The 15,929-nt window shown below is 34.7% G+C and overlaps 3 protein-coding genes, 1 long non-coding RNA gene and 2 other non-coding genes across 11 annotated transcripts in view; 4 read left to right on the top strand and 2 right to left on the bottom strand.

The window, feature by feature from the left end:
* LOC141377804 (uncharacterized) overlaps window positions 1-15,929 on the bottom strand; it is a 304,437-nt gene that overhangs the window by 97,890 nt on the left and 190,618 nt on the right. The window lies entirely within an intron of this gene.
* On the top strand, window positions 919-12,053 carry zgc:174895. Of its 2 annotated transcripts, none has more exons than XM_005157402.5 (6): window positions 919-1,103; window positions 1,258-1,351; window positions 1,591-1,737; window positions 2,542-2,637; window positions 3,189-3,346; window positions 11,795-12,053. In XM_005157402.5, the coding sequence occupies exons 1-5, from the start codon at window positions 981-983 to the stop codon at window positions 3,329-3,331; spliced, it is 603 nt and encodes a 200-aa protein (XP_005157459.1). In that variant the 5' UTR covers window positions 919-980; the 3' UTR covers window positions 3,332-3,346; window positions 11,795-12,053.
* The window catches only part of rab34a (RAB34, member RAS oncogene family a), a 626,412-nt gene continuing 614,500 nt past the window's right edge, over window positions 4,018-15,929 (bottom strand). Inside the window, exons 1-11 of one of the 4 annotated variants that reach the window (XM_073922986.1) lie at window positions 12,930-13,140; window positions 12,317-12,380; window positions 7,784-7,875; window positions 7,622-7,687; window positions 7,441-7,542; window positions 7,288-7,352; window positions 6,531-6,582; window positions 6,365-6,446; window positions 6,159-6,249; window positions 4,847-4,954; window positions 4,018-4,665 (exon numbers count right to left, since the gene is read on the bottom strand). In XM_073922986.1, coding sequence (XP_073779087.1) covers window positions 4,598-4,665; window positions 4,847-4,954; window positions 6,159-6,249; window positions 6,365-6,446; window positions 6,531-6,582; window positions 7,288-7,352; window positions 7,441-7,542; window positions 7,622-7,687; window positions 7,784-7,875; window positions 12,317-12,370 — 780 coding nt within the window. In that variant the 5' untranslated portion in view covers window positions 12,371-12,380; window positions 12,930-13,140 and the 3' untranslated portion in view covers window positions 4,018-4,597. 4 annotated transcript variants of the gene reach the window in all.
* nek8 (NIMA-related kinase 8) overlaps window positions 12,533-15,929 on the top strand; it is a 45,527-nt gene continuing 42,130 nt past the window's right edge. Inside the window, exon 1 of one of the 2 annotated variants that reach the window (XM_073922699.1) lies at window positions 12,533-13,213. The gene's annotated coding sequence lies outside the window, so the exon portion shown is untranslated. The remainder of the gene's footprint in view (window positions 13,214-15,929) is intronic. The other variant, XM_073922701.1, reaches the window with a different exon arrangement.
* Window positions 14,023-14,096, top strand: trnat-agu (transfer RNA threonine (anticodon AGU)). Its single transcript has one exon. It is a non-coding gene; the product is annotated as a tRNA-Thr (tRNA).
* On the top strand, window positions 14,342-14,428 carry trnar-ucu (transfer RNA arginine (anticodon UCU)). Its single transcript is given in 2 exon segments — window positions 14,342-14,378; window positions 14,393-14,428. It is a non-coding gene; the product is annotated as a tRNA-Arg (tRNA).

Raw genomic sequence — 15,929 nt, forward strand, 5'->3', positions numbered from 1 at the left:
AGTAATAAATAAACATTTAATAAATAAGTATTTAATAATGTAACTTTTTTACATTCTATGGATGCCATCTTAATTAACAGAATAACAATAATAGTAATAAAAACATAAATAAAAACATTTTTAAAAAAAACACCGACCTCGACCGGTGTGTGTGTGTGTGTATATATATATATATGCTATCCTCTAGATGCAGAATAAAGTAATTTTTTTAGGTGAGTTATGTGTTATGTTTCCCAGAGATGGGTTACGGCTGGAAGGGCATCTGCTGCATAAAAATGTGGGGGATAAGTTGGCGGTTCTTTCCGCTGTGGCGACCCCGGATTAATAAAGGGACTAAGCCGACAGGAAAATGAATGAATGAACGTGTTATGTTAATTCAGAACTGTTTATTTTCACCTTGGTTTTAAAGTCAATTATTTGGTTATGATTATAGTAGCAATGTTTCGGTTAAATATTAAAACGACTTGCCATAGGCCTATTTTTGCGCCGCCTTCATCAATATCGACACTTACAAGCGGTGTAAACAATCGCATATATGCTAAAAGTTTAATTCTTTGAAATATTTTATTTCCCAGCGACTTAACACAAAGACAACGGAGCGCATTAAGAGCAATGTTATGAGTTATTAAACTATTGGGTAATCACGTTACCGTTACATTTGTCATCATTAGGTAGGCTATCATTTTAGATCATCCGTTTAAAACAGCTTTAAGATGACAAAACACCACAAACTGAAGATTTTCGCTATTATTCTGTACACGAATCCTATTCACATTATTCACTGTTGGTGGAAAAGGAAAGCTGCATGTATTCCGCTGAGTAAACAAACACTAAACAGTGTGGGTCTGGTCTGACCCAATGGCTAAGCGATTGCTCTGGGAGAGACGTGAAAACGCCCACTTCAGACTTGTTGAACTCGACACCAAATTACATTCCGTTACTGGAGCGAGTTTGCAGAAGTCTATAGAGCTCTTGTCAGAATGGATGTTTTAGCAGTTCCCCCAAAAAGAGAAGAGGGCTGGTACTTGTCTCTTATGGCACCAAACACAAAAGGACCAAAGTTTGCATGGCTTGATCCATCAAGACTCTATTGCAATTCCCAGGTAAATAACTATACTTGTCGGAATCAAAACTTTCTCTAGTAAACCATATACGTTAATCAACAATCTAGCTCCAACTTCATGAAGCATGGAAAGTGTTAAGCTACGCTACAATGTGCTTTAAAGTTTTGACAGCGTTTTCTCCTGACTGATCCAGGCACTGTCAGATTGTGTAAAAGATCTTCTCAAACCATTCCAGAATGAGACCATTGACCTGGTGGCTGGAATAGATGCCATGGGCTTCATCCTCGGTATAAAACTTTGCTCTTTGTGTAGCTGGTGAGAACGTCTGTACTAAAGAGACTGTATTTTTAGCACAGTTCACATGTTGCAGGAAAAGTAAATATAACTCTTGGCAAATAGTCTAAATATAGAGTGGGATATACTTTAAGAGTCCATCTCTAATGAAAGTAGCCTATATATATTCACTTACTGAAATTGAAATTCACTAAAAATCATATTTATTTAAAACTTCCTCCTGCAATTTCAGGGTCAGCTGTAGCCACAACATTGGGAAAAGGATTTCTGGCTATTCGTAAAGCAGGACACTTATGTGTTGAAACTCACACTCAGGACTACAGTGACTATTCTGGACGAGAGAAAGTCATGGAAGTGCGTGTTGATGTGTTAAAGCCAGGTACTGATGTATCTGAAGTCACTATAATGGCCAATAACGCTGTAAAAGTCACATGGGGATAAAAACAAGGCATTATTCACCACAAAATGACATTTTACTAACCATTTATGACCTTTAGCCCTTTAACTGCCTGCTCTACCAAATGAATGACCATATTTTAGCTGTTTTAAATAAGTATTTACACTACACACCATTGTTGTTTACAAAAAAAAAAAAAAATCAAATGACATAAACATACACAACATAATGACATACACAACATAAACATACACTTGATTTTGGTTTTATTGTAAAAAAAAAAAAAAAAAACATGTTTAATGACAATTTGAAATATTTTATGGCACACTTCAACATATCAAACATTTGGTAGAGGCTGATATTTGAGAAACTATGGGATGTGTTGAAAAAAAAATGCATTGAGTGTGTTAACTAGCGACATTAGGAGTTAAGAAATGCAATCCAATTTTTTTTTTTCTTTCTTGGTGGGGCAGTTAAAGGGTTAAGTTGATCCTAACCTTCATGGGTTTCTTTTTCTCTGGTGAACATGAAACAAGATATTTTGAAAAAGGGACCTCCAACATTCTTTAAAATATCTGCTTTTGTGTTCAAATGTTGAAGAAAAACTAGATTTGGATCAACGGAAGAGTGATTAAATGACATATTTTTCATTTTTGGGTGCGCTATACCTTTAAACACCATCATAATCAAATCATTTTGTTACATAAAGAATTTTACTATACAATCTCAGTGCAGTTCAGCTCTTAATAACTGCAAAATGGTCAGTTTTGTAAATATGTATTTCAGGCTTACGGGTTCTTTTAGTAGACCAGTGGATCGAGACGGGAGGAACTATGAGAGCTGCTATCAAACTGGTGGAGAATCAAGGAGCTACTGTTGTAGGTAAGCATTTAAAATACTATGTGCTAAAATACATATTTAGTAGCACTGGTCAGAGATGATCTTATAAGTTATTGTTGTATTATTTTTATATCATTTGCTACATGCAATATATTACCAAAAAGTTTTGTACAGCTGCTTTTTGTAAGGCTGACAGCTGCCTTTTGCTTGAATGAAAAGCTTACAGGTCACCAGTCAATTAACTCCCCAAAATGACAGCTATTATTTAATTAACTTTACTTTGAAGGTTTGTTTTGAACATTTAGTTGACACTTAAAATAACTTTGCACCTACATGTAAACTTGCTGTCGTTGAACTATCAGTAGATTGTCAGTTTAATATCTGCTCTCTTATTATGTTCTTGTACTACAAGTAAATTTGCCAGTACAGGTCAACCTATTAGAACCCGAACCCTACCAATCTACTATTACTGTATATTACTGTAACTTATGAGAGTTATTAGATATGTAAACAAGACATTACTTATGCATTACTTACAAAATGCGTTAAAGGGACCATTAAAATAAATTGAAGCCATTATTTCTGCCTTTTAGGTATTGCTGCTGTGGCCATTGAAAACAGTGAAGGAGGAAAATGGCTGAAGGAAAACTATAAATATTCCCACTGCATTCCGAAAGAGCTGCAATCTCAAATAGACAGTCAATATCTGGAGTTCTTCAAGAACTTCAGTGTTTAAAGGCATGACAATCAGGTACATATTCAAGTGGAATGTAATATTTGATTTACATTTCGCTTTGACAGGATTTAAACATTGCCAATAAATCCTCACTGTAAAACATGTATACAGCACTGATTTTATATTGCTGGTATTAAATGTAGAAAGTGCCATATAAATCGAAATATAATATTTTAATACACATCTATGTTTTGTTTCTATTTCTATAATTATAATAATGATAATATAGATGGGTTTTACATTTACATGACATGTCCAGATGTGTTACATATACACATTCATATGAGATAGACAAAATCTAAAATTGAGATTTAAGGTTACCCCAATTAAAAATAGTTTTCAAATGTTTTTACTTCACATGACAGTATATTTCACTTAAGAATTTAATAACTGTACATGTAATATTGCTGCAAATGATTCAGCTCAAACGTAGTGACATGCAATTGTGCACCATGCCATTCTAAACTTGATATTATATCATATTGGAAATAAACCAATTTGTGTATGGTTGTTACACAAAAATACCAATAGAGGACGCTATCACACTGTAACTGAGATTTCTAACTTGAAACCGGTAAATTTATCAGTGGTTTAATCTTTTAATCAAACAACATTAATACAGTAATAACATTAAAAAAGGCGTATTTCACTTTACGTGAGAGGTTTTTAAATAAATAAATGGCTCATTAAAAAAAGAAAAGCATTTTATTTATAATAAAATTGCTGGTCACAGAAAACTACCATCTGTATGTAAGCCCTAATACTTATAAAGTTTTACAGCAAGATGAAGCTATATAAAGGAATTCCTATACAACTTCCATTTTAATAAACAGCACTTTTGATATAGAACAATACAATTATCACTGTTCATTTCTTATTGTGCAACTCATGCATGATCCTCTTGTGTACCTTGTATAAAATCACTCCTGACTGTAAACTAAGCAAGAAAATTAAATAAAAAATGATTGAACACACTGAAATAATCACTAGTAAAATGTGCAAAGAGCTCTTGAGAAATCAGAAACTGCTTTGCCACAAAAAATGCAAACCTCGAATTTTCCAACAAAGGAATGTTTTCTTTCATCCAGCGGATATTCAGTTACACCCTCTGAATAACAAACCACACTGCTCTCTGCAGAGCTCTCCTTTGCTTGAAATCCCACTTTTCGGTCTTCTCCCTATGCATAGATATGTACATTTGATTGTGTTTTGCTTTGGTACCATTATGCATCGGTGCAAATGTTTGCCTTTTCATATAGTCAGTATCTACTGACAACAGTTGCTCTGTTTCTTCTTGGACGTTGCATACAGGTTATTAGAGTTGCTGCTGATTTCTGTGTGGAGAAATAAGTTTATTGGTTTAACTTAAATGCAAAAACAATACAGATCATATCTGCTATTAATCTTAGCATGTTATTAACCTTTTATAAAATGGAAAACTTCTTCTGAACTTAAAGTGACCTTTTATGAAGCAATCAAATTCCAATGGATTTAACAAAATCCTACTGTACTTACGAACAACTTCCCCAATACGCCTTGATCCACTTTTCTCCAGTTCTGCCAGTACATTGGCCTCAAAGGTTAAAGATGCGACTCTGAAGAAAAAGTCTCTCACATTCTCCCCTACAGGTATCAAAACAGTAATAGTTAGACAACATAAACTGCAGCAACTTTTAGGATATTGTTACACTTGGGGTAAAAATGTAGAACTTTCAAATAACTCCTATCGAAATATAATGCACTATTACGGGGGCGGACTGGCCATCTGGCAAATGCCAGAAGGGCTGGACTAATTTTTAAATGTGGGCCGGTCAGTTTTTTTTTTTTTAATATGTATTGTTTTTACGTAGAGGCAGCTTTTATCTCTTGCTAGATGTGATATTATGATGATGATAATAAAAATAATGATAATAATAATAAATGTTAAGCATTTGGCCCAATCGGCGACGGCTGCCTGATTTCAAAACGGGCCGACCCAAAGGTTACCCGGACGTAATCAAAATCTGGCAAGAATGTCATATTATTCATCTTTACACCAAAATGAATAGTGAATATGCGAGTCCGCCGGTGGGACTGTGTCGGTGTGGTAATGTGGACTGATGTGGCTACAGTACCAGGGCTGAATTTTTGTCACTTCACTGAAAGAAAATTGCTGGTTTAAACCACAGATGGGTCAGCATTTTTGTGTAAGTGTGTATGTCCTGGTCCTCCAGATTGGGGGTTGAGTGTCGGGCTAACAACTCACCTCATAAAAACTAGATGTTACGAAACACTTATAAGGTGCGGCTAAATATCAACTTCGATATAAATGGCCCTGGAAGTAAGTACTATCAGATCCTCCAGGATTCTGCAGTGGCTGGATTTATTGCAAATATCACACAATTTTGTGGAGCTTGCAATTTCTTTTAATTGAATCAGATCTCCCATATATACTGGGAGATCAGGACAAATGCAGTCAAGTTTCCCCCATGCCAAAAACACCATCTGCATTGTTTAACATTTAAAAACATTATAAAATGTTTTCTCTTCAGGTGTGCAAACGCCTTGAACTTTCAATACAGGCTTTATTTTGAAAGAATTGGTTTCATTATCAAATATGATACAGCAGACTTTAGGATTAAACTCTCGTTTCTCTCAGTATTTCCTTTATATAATTTACACTTTAATGTCTCTCAAGGTCAAAAATGAATAATGCATCAAGATGTGTACATTTCTGTACATTTTCAAAGCAAAACAATAAATTAAACTCACTACAAAATCAGACATTTTAGTCACAAAAAATGTTACTGGCAGGACTGTATTATAATGGCTCTATTTAAGAACTCACCAGACAAGGCAGACAAAGCCCAGTACTCCGCTTTCATCTGATCCGCTATTTTAATTGCGTCCTGCTCAATTAGTGAATACTGCGCAGGAGACTGCAGAAAAGACATTATGTTATGATAACACATATACACTGGAAGAGACAGTACTAGATTATGTATAATGTCAAGTATCAAGTTAGCTATATTGGATTTAAAGATGATCACTCACACTCAGATCTTTCTTTGTTCCCACTAAGAACAGTAATACACTGGTAGGATCATTCTCTTTCATAGCGTCTTCAAGCCATTGTCTTCGGAAGAGAATGATAGATTTCAATGTGTGAAGCACACTGTGTTTGTTAATCCAGTGGGTTAGTAAAGATGATGTAATTTACCTGGTGTGCTCCAGTGAAGCCACATCAGTCAGGTCAAACACAATGATTACAGCTGGAAATAGAACATGGAAAAGACCATGAATGTCTCAAAAGTACAAAAAAAAAGGGAAAAATGGCATTCATTATTATTACCAGATTTTGATATTTTGTAATAATATAAACATTTTATTAATGACTCTGTTATGTACCTAATATTTAGTACATAACATCCATCGGAGTGTATTTAAGTACACTCATCACGTTAGAGAGATTAAAGTTTAAACCTTTAAGAGTTCATAAAAAATGTATGATTCGTGTACTCAAACAAAGATGATCCAAAGGGTAGGTAACCTTTTATTCTTAATTGGAACATTTAAAGATGATTTTTGGCTGAAACTATCCATTCACAAAATGCAAGTCAATGCCTACTGACACTTTGAGAATCAGAAAATTAACTTTCCCTTCAAGTCCATTTGTTATTCACCATTTCCTTACATTTGTTTGTCAGGAATTTGTTTGTAAGGAAAGTTATTAAAATATGATGGTAAATAGAATTAAAATGCTTTTTTGTATAAAAAGCTTTAATTAGATTGGAATTGTTGGTGATTGCATGAGTGTTAATGGCCAGATTGGGAAGCTATAAATGAACAAAGGAAAATTAGGACCTGTTAAAAAAGATTTAAGACCTAAAACACAACATTTCAGTAGATTTCAGACATTTTAAGACTTTTTAAGACCCTGCAGAGACCCTGGAATAATTTTCTGGTAAGTTATGTACCCTGAGCTCCTCTGTAGTATGTTGAGGCAATGCATTTAAACCTCTCCTGTCCTGCAGTGTCCCATCTGAAAAATAGATACAACAAAACTGCTATAAAATAACCATACAAAAGACTGGGTCATAATTAATTTTACTGTCATAAAGTGTACTCACAGTTGCAGACTGAAGGGGACTCCGAGAACTTCAAACCTCTCCATTTCAAAGTCCACACCAATGGTAGCTTTGTAATTTTTGTCAAAGACATCTTTACAAAATCTACAAAACAGACTGTTTTCATTCTGACTGCTCTGGTGTAGTTATAAAACATTCATCTGTGAACTGACGCTTTGCTCACCTATTAATTAAACAGGTTTTCCCCACCGCCAGATCACCAACTACAATAACCTTGGAGATCTTAAACCTACTGGACAAAAGGCGAAAAAGCACAGGATAAAATCACTTCACCAATCCTGAAAATGCCCCAAAACCATTGATTTAACAAAGGATAACATCTCACCCCACAGTTCCTGTCCTCTGCTGCTGACAGGCCGTCTTCACCTTGCTGTGAAATTCATTCTCTGTGTTCAAAGCAGCGCCTCTGTTGAAGCACTACAACAGAAGTGAATATTAACACTCATCAGTTCAGATAGAGGAAACTAAGGCCCCGTTTACACTAGTGCGTTTTAGTATGAAAACGCATAAGTTTTGCTACGGTTACGCCATCCGTCCACACTACGCCGGAGTTCTCGAGCGCCGAAAACAGAGCTTTTTGAAAACGCTGGAGAGGCCGTTTTTATTCTAAAACGCTGCTGCTCCGTCTCAGTGTGGATGGGGAAAGACGGAGACATCTGAAAACGGAGGCGGGGCTGCAAACGTTCGCCTATCTGATTGGGGCTTTTCCTCAATATTAAGTAGCCTAACACACACAGTTCAGTCTCGCATCCTCTTCTTGTAAGTTAAGACTTCGCAAGTTTGATCAAGGCTGCAGTCTCCCTCAGTTTGATATGGAAAACATACCGAGGACACGGGTAAATCTTCAAAGGGAACAGTGTACTTTATAACTTCATTCACATCACCCTGGCTACGTTGTTTCACTTTCTCAACAATAAAATGTAAACATGATTTAAGGAACTGCCTATTTTCTTTTTAATATTAGCAACTTAACAGACAGCAGAAATGTTGAGACGTCGTGCTGTATATATGAGCGTCATCTTCACTGTGTGGATATTTATAACAAAACGGAGCCGATAACAACTGCCTCCTTTCAATTTCAGTGAAAATACGAAACACACCCTCTCTTCTGCTGGATATCAGTTTTAATAATCGATAATTATAAAAGTATAACATACAATAAGTTTATACATTGTAGGAAATAAAGGCAAGCGATCAGTCAATGTACCTGGATTAATCATTAACTTATCTTTGCGCTTAACCAAAACATGTTACCCGTGAACAAGTAACTTAATAGATTCCAATGACCAAAGTCAGGGAATATGTCGTTAGATAAAGACAACAACATGAATGAAATATCACGTTTAGCAAATATAGCGAGATTAGATCCAGCGGGAGATGCTTGATGAGCAGTCCGACAAGCAGAGCTCTCATCTGGGTAGAAATGCTGGAGCGCTTGAACGAGAGTGTGTGTGTGGTCACGTGATGTGCGTTTTCAGCGTTTTGGTGTGGACGGAGAGCAGTTCAGAAACGCTGGGTAAAACGCGAGTGTGGACGCGGATCGTTTTCATTCTAAAACGCCGTTTTAAAACTAAAACGCACTAGTGTAAACGGGGCCTAAAAACACCTTAAAGGAATCACCCAAAAGTTTTAAATGAATGTTATCCTCAGGCCAATCCAATGTGTAGAATTTTTTTTTCCTCAGAAGAAAATTAAAGAAGATTTTTAGCTGAAATATTAGTCCTTGGAGATTCATAAAATGGAACTTAATGGCTAATGGCACTTTGAAAGAAAAAAAAATATTAAAATAAAAAAAAAAAACTATATATATATATATATATATATAAATTTATAAATATATACACACACACACACACACACACACACACACACACAGTTAAAGGTCCTGTGAAGTGCTTTGAAATGTCCATTTTTGGTCAACTTGTAACACAATTTTAACTGAAACGTGAAGAGCTCGAGTGCATATGGCAACAGGGTCTTGAAGGAAGCAGGACACGTCCATTTCGTCACTGCTTTGGAGCACACTAGCTTATAGATATCCTTAGGACTACTATATGGATACTAGTATCTTCATTCATTAATTTTACATCAGCTTAGTCCATGATCCTTTAAGGGTCACCACACCGGAATGAACCGAAAACTACTCAGGCATATGTTCAACACAGTGGATGCTCTTCCAGCTGCAACCCAGCACTGTGCTGGGAAACGATACTGCTATCCAAAAAAGCTTTATATTGACTTATCTAACTGGGACTTTAGAACTAAATTAATATTGGGGTTCCTGAAGATACACTGAGTCTAAAGTAGGCATGGGACGATAACCTTTAAAAAAAAATTCTTCTAGAGCAGTAATCACAATACCGTGACACCATGGTATTTTTATCCAAGGTTATCACGCTGTCAGAAACTTACACCAGCCCATGCCTAAGTGTGAGCTTTCTGTAGCATGTTGATGTTTATGTGAATGCAAAGCTCTGCTTTTTTTACACAGAGAATGGGAATGTGACATTAAACATCACAAAGCATTGTGGGCTTGCAGGTCAAGCAGTTACATCTGAGACTCTGTATTAGTGGATGTAGACTTTTTGTATTACATTATGTTTATATTCAACATAATGACACAATGTAATTCTGAAAACTTTCTGTATCATCACGTGCCATAATCGTTCTCAATGTGTGTTTAAAATTGTGTGTGTTTTTTCATCTTTCTAATACGGATGCAACATAATAGAAGTGAAACCTTGTTCAGCACCTCTAATATTAAGCTATCTTCCAACTGGTTCATTGAACTTCAATTTTTTTTGTATAATGTTGTCCACACAACATTTACAAAGCAGCTCAGAGATGTGACTGTAGATATTTTTGTAACTATATTAGTTCGTCTTATTCTAAAGAATCTACACAGTTTAATATAATTTGGTCTTTTTTCTGCTGTGATTTGTATTTGTTAACACTGTTTCTGTGTCCTTTAACATGCCTTTAACATTTGTAGAGCATCAGCTTAAAATATAATAAATCACAAGCACAAACACAATACAGCAAAGAGGCAAATGAAATAGGTTTAATAATAATTGTGTTAGGGCTGCACAATAAATTGTTTCAGCATCTATATCGCAATGTGATCAATCGCAATACACATCCGCAAGTTAATGCAAAGTAGAGTCTGGATTATAAATTATCACTTTGCAAGTGTTTTTTGAGGCCTGTGACTGTGTGAGGGTTTTAAAAGCATTCAGGCATAAGAAAAAGTACCGTTTGTAACTGAAAAATAATAATAAATAATCTTATGCAATTGCTTATAAAACAAAGCCAATGCTTTATTATTTTACATTTGATTATTCAATTACTGTATAGCTGAATACATTTTACCTCTTTGGAAAACAATAAAACACTGTTTATTTAATTAACAAATGTTTCTTTATTGAATTTATCTATGCTTGAAGATTGTTCATTATACACTGTAAAAAATAAAAAGCTGAGTTAACTTAAAATCTTAAAGCAACCGGCTGCAAAAAAATGTTGAGTTTATTAAGCTTCAGTGGTTACATTTGTGCCAATTCTTTTTTTTTAAGTTGATTGAAGAGGCCGTTTTAAGTCAAGCATGCTTTTTAAAATAATTTGGCACAACATCAACCACTGAAGCTTAATAAACTCAACATTTTTTTGCAGCCGGTTGTTGTAAAATTTATAGTTAACTCAGCTTTTTGTTTTTTACAGTGGTAAATGCTCAAATGAAGAATTAAAAATTCAAAGTCTCCTCAACTGATTTTTTAACTTTCATTGAACAAACAGTTCCAAACATGCAGTTTAATCGTTTTTATGAGTAAATTTAACTCTGAGCTCAAAAATGTGTCCATCCAACTTACAATTTTAAACTGAGTTAACAATCTGTAAGTTGCATTTTTTACAGTGTACAAATATTGTGCTCAACAATATAAATATTATGCCTATTATACAATACTTATTGTGTTTAAGTGCTATACAAATAAACATATTTTATGCACTCCCCTACAGAATCTTCCCAATCGATCTAAAATAATATTCTTTACAAACGTTAATTCGACTCGTGTAGGGATCTTGTATTCATATGGCAATATATATAGCAGAATACAAAATATCACAAAGTGTAATTTTTCCAGTATCGTGCAGCCCTAAATTGTATCACTGTTTACAGCTCTTTATGTTTTTTTAAGGAGAATAATAAGTTTATGATAATAATAAAATGTAAAATGACACTGTATAATCATCATACGGATAAAAAACTACAATACATCTTTAAAAAAGTTTAAGCTACAAGTCAACAACACAAGCAAATGATCAACTTTCTCTGTTTCAGGGTTAAACATTGCAACAACTTCACAAACGATGTGCTGAGTGGAGCCTGTTCAACCATAACCCTGATTTCACATTGCAGATCCTGTGAATTGAGTATTGCAGATGTGCAAATTGTGATATTGATGTTAAACGATATATTGTGCAGCTCTAGTTATAACGCAACAGGATGCTCGTGCTACTGATTGTCAAGAAGGTACTCAAGACAGTTCTAATGATTTCTATTTTAACCATGTTAAATAAAGTTAATTTTTTGCACAGACTTATTATGTTGATTCATAAGATCTCAGTGTATCATCAGGAGCAACATATTTATTTTGTTTTGCCTGTAGGCCCATTTGTTTGTTGTTTTACTCTCAAATGGCTTGTAGCAGTTGACTGAGTGATTTGTGCATCAAGAAGTATCAAAAGTTTCATATTAAAAAAATGTTTCACTAAATAAGTCACCTACAGCTTGCATGACCCGAGGGTGAGTAAATCAACAGTACATTTTTAATTTTGAGTGACTTGTGTGAGAAATACTTACCTTAGGAAGCTGTCCGATTATGCGGTCTTTTCGTACAGGGGGCAGTACACTCATAATGATGCTTCTACAGGAGAAACAGTTATGAATCACAGTTTGGCATTTTGTAACATGGCACACCATTAAGGAAGAAATGAGTAATGGCTGCTCAAAGAAAACGTGCAGGAATAAAATGACGTGCTGTTGTTTTAAACATTTTAACATGTAAATATTACAGTTATTGAAAAACAAGCATGTTCGTTAGGAACTAGTTGGTTTTAATAACGTTAAATAGTTGTCTGTTGGGTCAGTGGAGCGGAATGGGTGAAGATGACTAACACTAATCTGCAGTTCGTTAATCCTGAAGTAAATCTGTGAACAAAGAAAAACCCCTAAGTTAATTTGTTTTAAAGCGTTATTGACCATAAGTTATATGTAGTGCAGCTTTTATATCCACTTCTACTGTTCTCTATAACAAACACCACCCGAATGAGGTTTTCAAGTATTCTTATGACTCCTATGATATCTAAAACATTTTAAAAGTACATTCTCATACCAAACAACAACCCATCTTTCCTATTTAAGATCCACCCATGCTCCGTAACACTGTTGCTACAAACAAACGTGTGCTTCTTACCTCAGGACGTCGTTTCTGAGAAATGAATGCTCTCTTGTGCTGATATAGGGAAGTTTTTATAGCTTCAAAGAAGTAAAATTGGAAAGAAACGGGGTAAGCGGAAACATGTGGCGCTTTTAGCATTCGTCCATCGCGTACAGTTCCCAAGTTTATAAAGAATTGCAGGATCCTCCGACAGACGGAACGGAAGCGGCGAGAACTGCGTACAGATGGATTCGCTTCCTCCAATCCCGCTCTCTCCCCTCCAAAACCAGGAAAAAGGGATAAAAACGCCCCCTACAGCGGTATGTGTTTTTTTTGGCAGATACAGTCTGATATTGCAAGATTGTCATATTTTATAATAAGATAGTTAGCATGGTATTATCATGTTATAACCGAATGTACAAAATTGATTAATATATATTTTAAAATAATTAATAATAGAAAAATGATTAAAAGGATTAAAGTAAACATAGTTTTAGTATAATTACCATAGTTTAACCCTGGTATTTGAAGGCAAATAAACTGTGGTTTTACAAAAAATACACTTAAAATCAATACACTTGCTTTTCATTCACTAATTCAATCGTTTTCCTTCGGCTTAGTCACTTTATTCACAGCGGAATGAACCACCAACTGATCCAGCATTTGTGTTACACAGACGTGTTCAGAATTAACATTTGTTGTAAAGTGTAAGGCAGCATCGGTTTTTCTCAACCACCAGGGGCGCTATTCTTCTAAACAGCAGGATTTTCTAAGTTTGTTTGTAACGGGCCACTGACTACTCGACCACATCTCTATTTATTTATTTTAAATAAATAAAAATAAGCTAAATATGCAGTTAAAAATGCACCTGTTTTATTTAAGTTGATTTTAAAGTTTTATGTTTAAGACATTTTATATAATTTTATAATGTAACTGTTTAGGAGGAAATGTGTCATCCAGAGACCTTCCCAGTCAAATCATCAAGGTTGTGTGTTTGAAACGTTTTAAAAACAACCTGGAATGTTCAGAAAAATCAGGTTTTGAGCAAAAAGGGGAGGGGAAGACATGCAAACAAGCTTTCTCCTCATATTCCCGGAGACCTGGAGACCCCAATAAATATGTGCAGGTCGGCGCCGTGGCTTAGATGGTTAAAGCGCCTCTCTAGTAAACAGGAGATCCTGGGTTCGAATCCCAGCGGTGCCTAATTGAATGTGAGCTTTTCCATGTGGCATAAGCCCCCAGAAGCCACGTGTTGCATTGCATTCCTTCCGCCACTTTTGGGGGTTTCTTTGCACAACTTTATCAAAGTTGCTCTTAGCTCATCTTAAACAGCCAGACAGTGTTTCTGAATTTTTAACCAGACTCTGTGTTTCAGTCTACGTACAACCTAAAGTGTTCGCCATGTAAACCTGGCATGAAAAAGTCACCCGAAACCAGAATGCTCAGCCGGCTCTGTGGCGCAATGGATAGCGCATTGGACTTCTAGATTGGATGTGGCCATTCAAAGGTTGTGGGTTCGAGTCCCACCAGAGTCGCAGTTTTGTAGTTGTTAGTCTCGATGCAGCGTTTCCCCCAAACAGTTTACAATATATAACCCTTCTTGTTCTCAACACGTTTAGATAAGTAAATGATTCAAGCTTGCAGTACGAAGAGTTGGAAATGATAAAACACCAAAACTTTCACACATACAAAATTATTACTATCATCATTCGTTTAAATTGTATATCGCTCTATAATATTTATGGATAACTTTCTTCGAATTTCATTCATTACTTTGATAATAATAATAATAACGTTTTTTGACAAGATCCACAAGAGGGCAGCACACACAAGGAAAAAAATCCAAAAGATGACCAAGCAGTGCTCTGTCAAATAATAGAGCAAGACAAAGAGGATATTAAAATGATGAACAGATCTCAATAAAAACGAAAATCATCCACAATCTCTTTAATGTAAATCTTTGTTTCTTTGTACTTAGCAGTCTGTGTAGGTGCTCCAAACATTAGTCTTTTGACAAATCTCAAGAGTGGTTGAAGATGAGCAATAATAATGTGGAGCAATCAGTGCTTGAGAACTTCAGCTGAACATGAGGAAATAGCATCATAGTTCTTGTAACTAAAGATACTTGCTGATTTGACAGTTCTTGGTTACTGAAAAATCTGACTGACTCTTGGTAACTTTAGTTTCTTCTTAAGTTTGTATGAAATTTGATGCCTGTGTTATGTTATATAATATCAGATGTGTCACAACAGACTATTTAACATTATGCAACTAATAGGACAATTCTTGTTGCCTGAAGCTGATATATATATATATATATATATATATATATATATATATATATATATATATATATATATATATATACACACACACAGAATTATTAGCCCCCCTAAATTATTAGACCGCTTATTTATTTTATCCCCAATTTCTGTTTAACAAAGAGAAGATTTTTTCAACACATTTCTAAATATAATATTTTTAATAACTAATTTCTAATAACTGATTGATTTTATCTTTACCATGATGACTGTTAATAATATTTTACTAGATATTTATCAAGACACTTCTATACAGCTTAAAGAGACATTTAAAGGCTTAACTAGGTTAATTAAGTTAACTAGGCAGGTTAGGGGAATTAGGCAAGTTACTGTATAACAGTGGTTTGTTCTGTAGATTATCAAGAAAATATATAGCTTAAAGGGGCTAATAATTTTGTCCCTAAAATGGTTCATGAAAAATTCAAAACTGCTTTTATTCTAGCCGAAATAAAACAAATAAGACTTTCTCCTGAAGAAAAAGTATTATCAGACATACTGTGAAAATTTCCTTGCTCTGTTAAACATAATTTGGGAAAATTATATATATATATATATATATATATATATATATATATATATATATATATATATATATATATATATATATATATATATATGTATATACATCTCTGGGAAAGATCCACACACACATTCACACACACACTCATACACTACGGACAATTTTACCTTACCCAATTCACCTGTACCACATGTC

This window comes from Danio rerio, chromosome 15 (assembly GCF_049306965.1).
Source record: "Danio rerio strain Tuebingen ecotype United States chromosome 15, GRCz12tu, whole genome shotgun sequence".
NCBI classification, from domain to species: domain Eukaryota; kingdom Metazoa; phylum Chordata; class Actinopteri; order Cypriniformes; family Danionidae; genus Danio; species Danio rerio.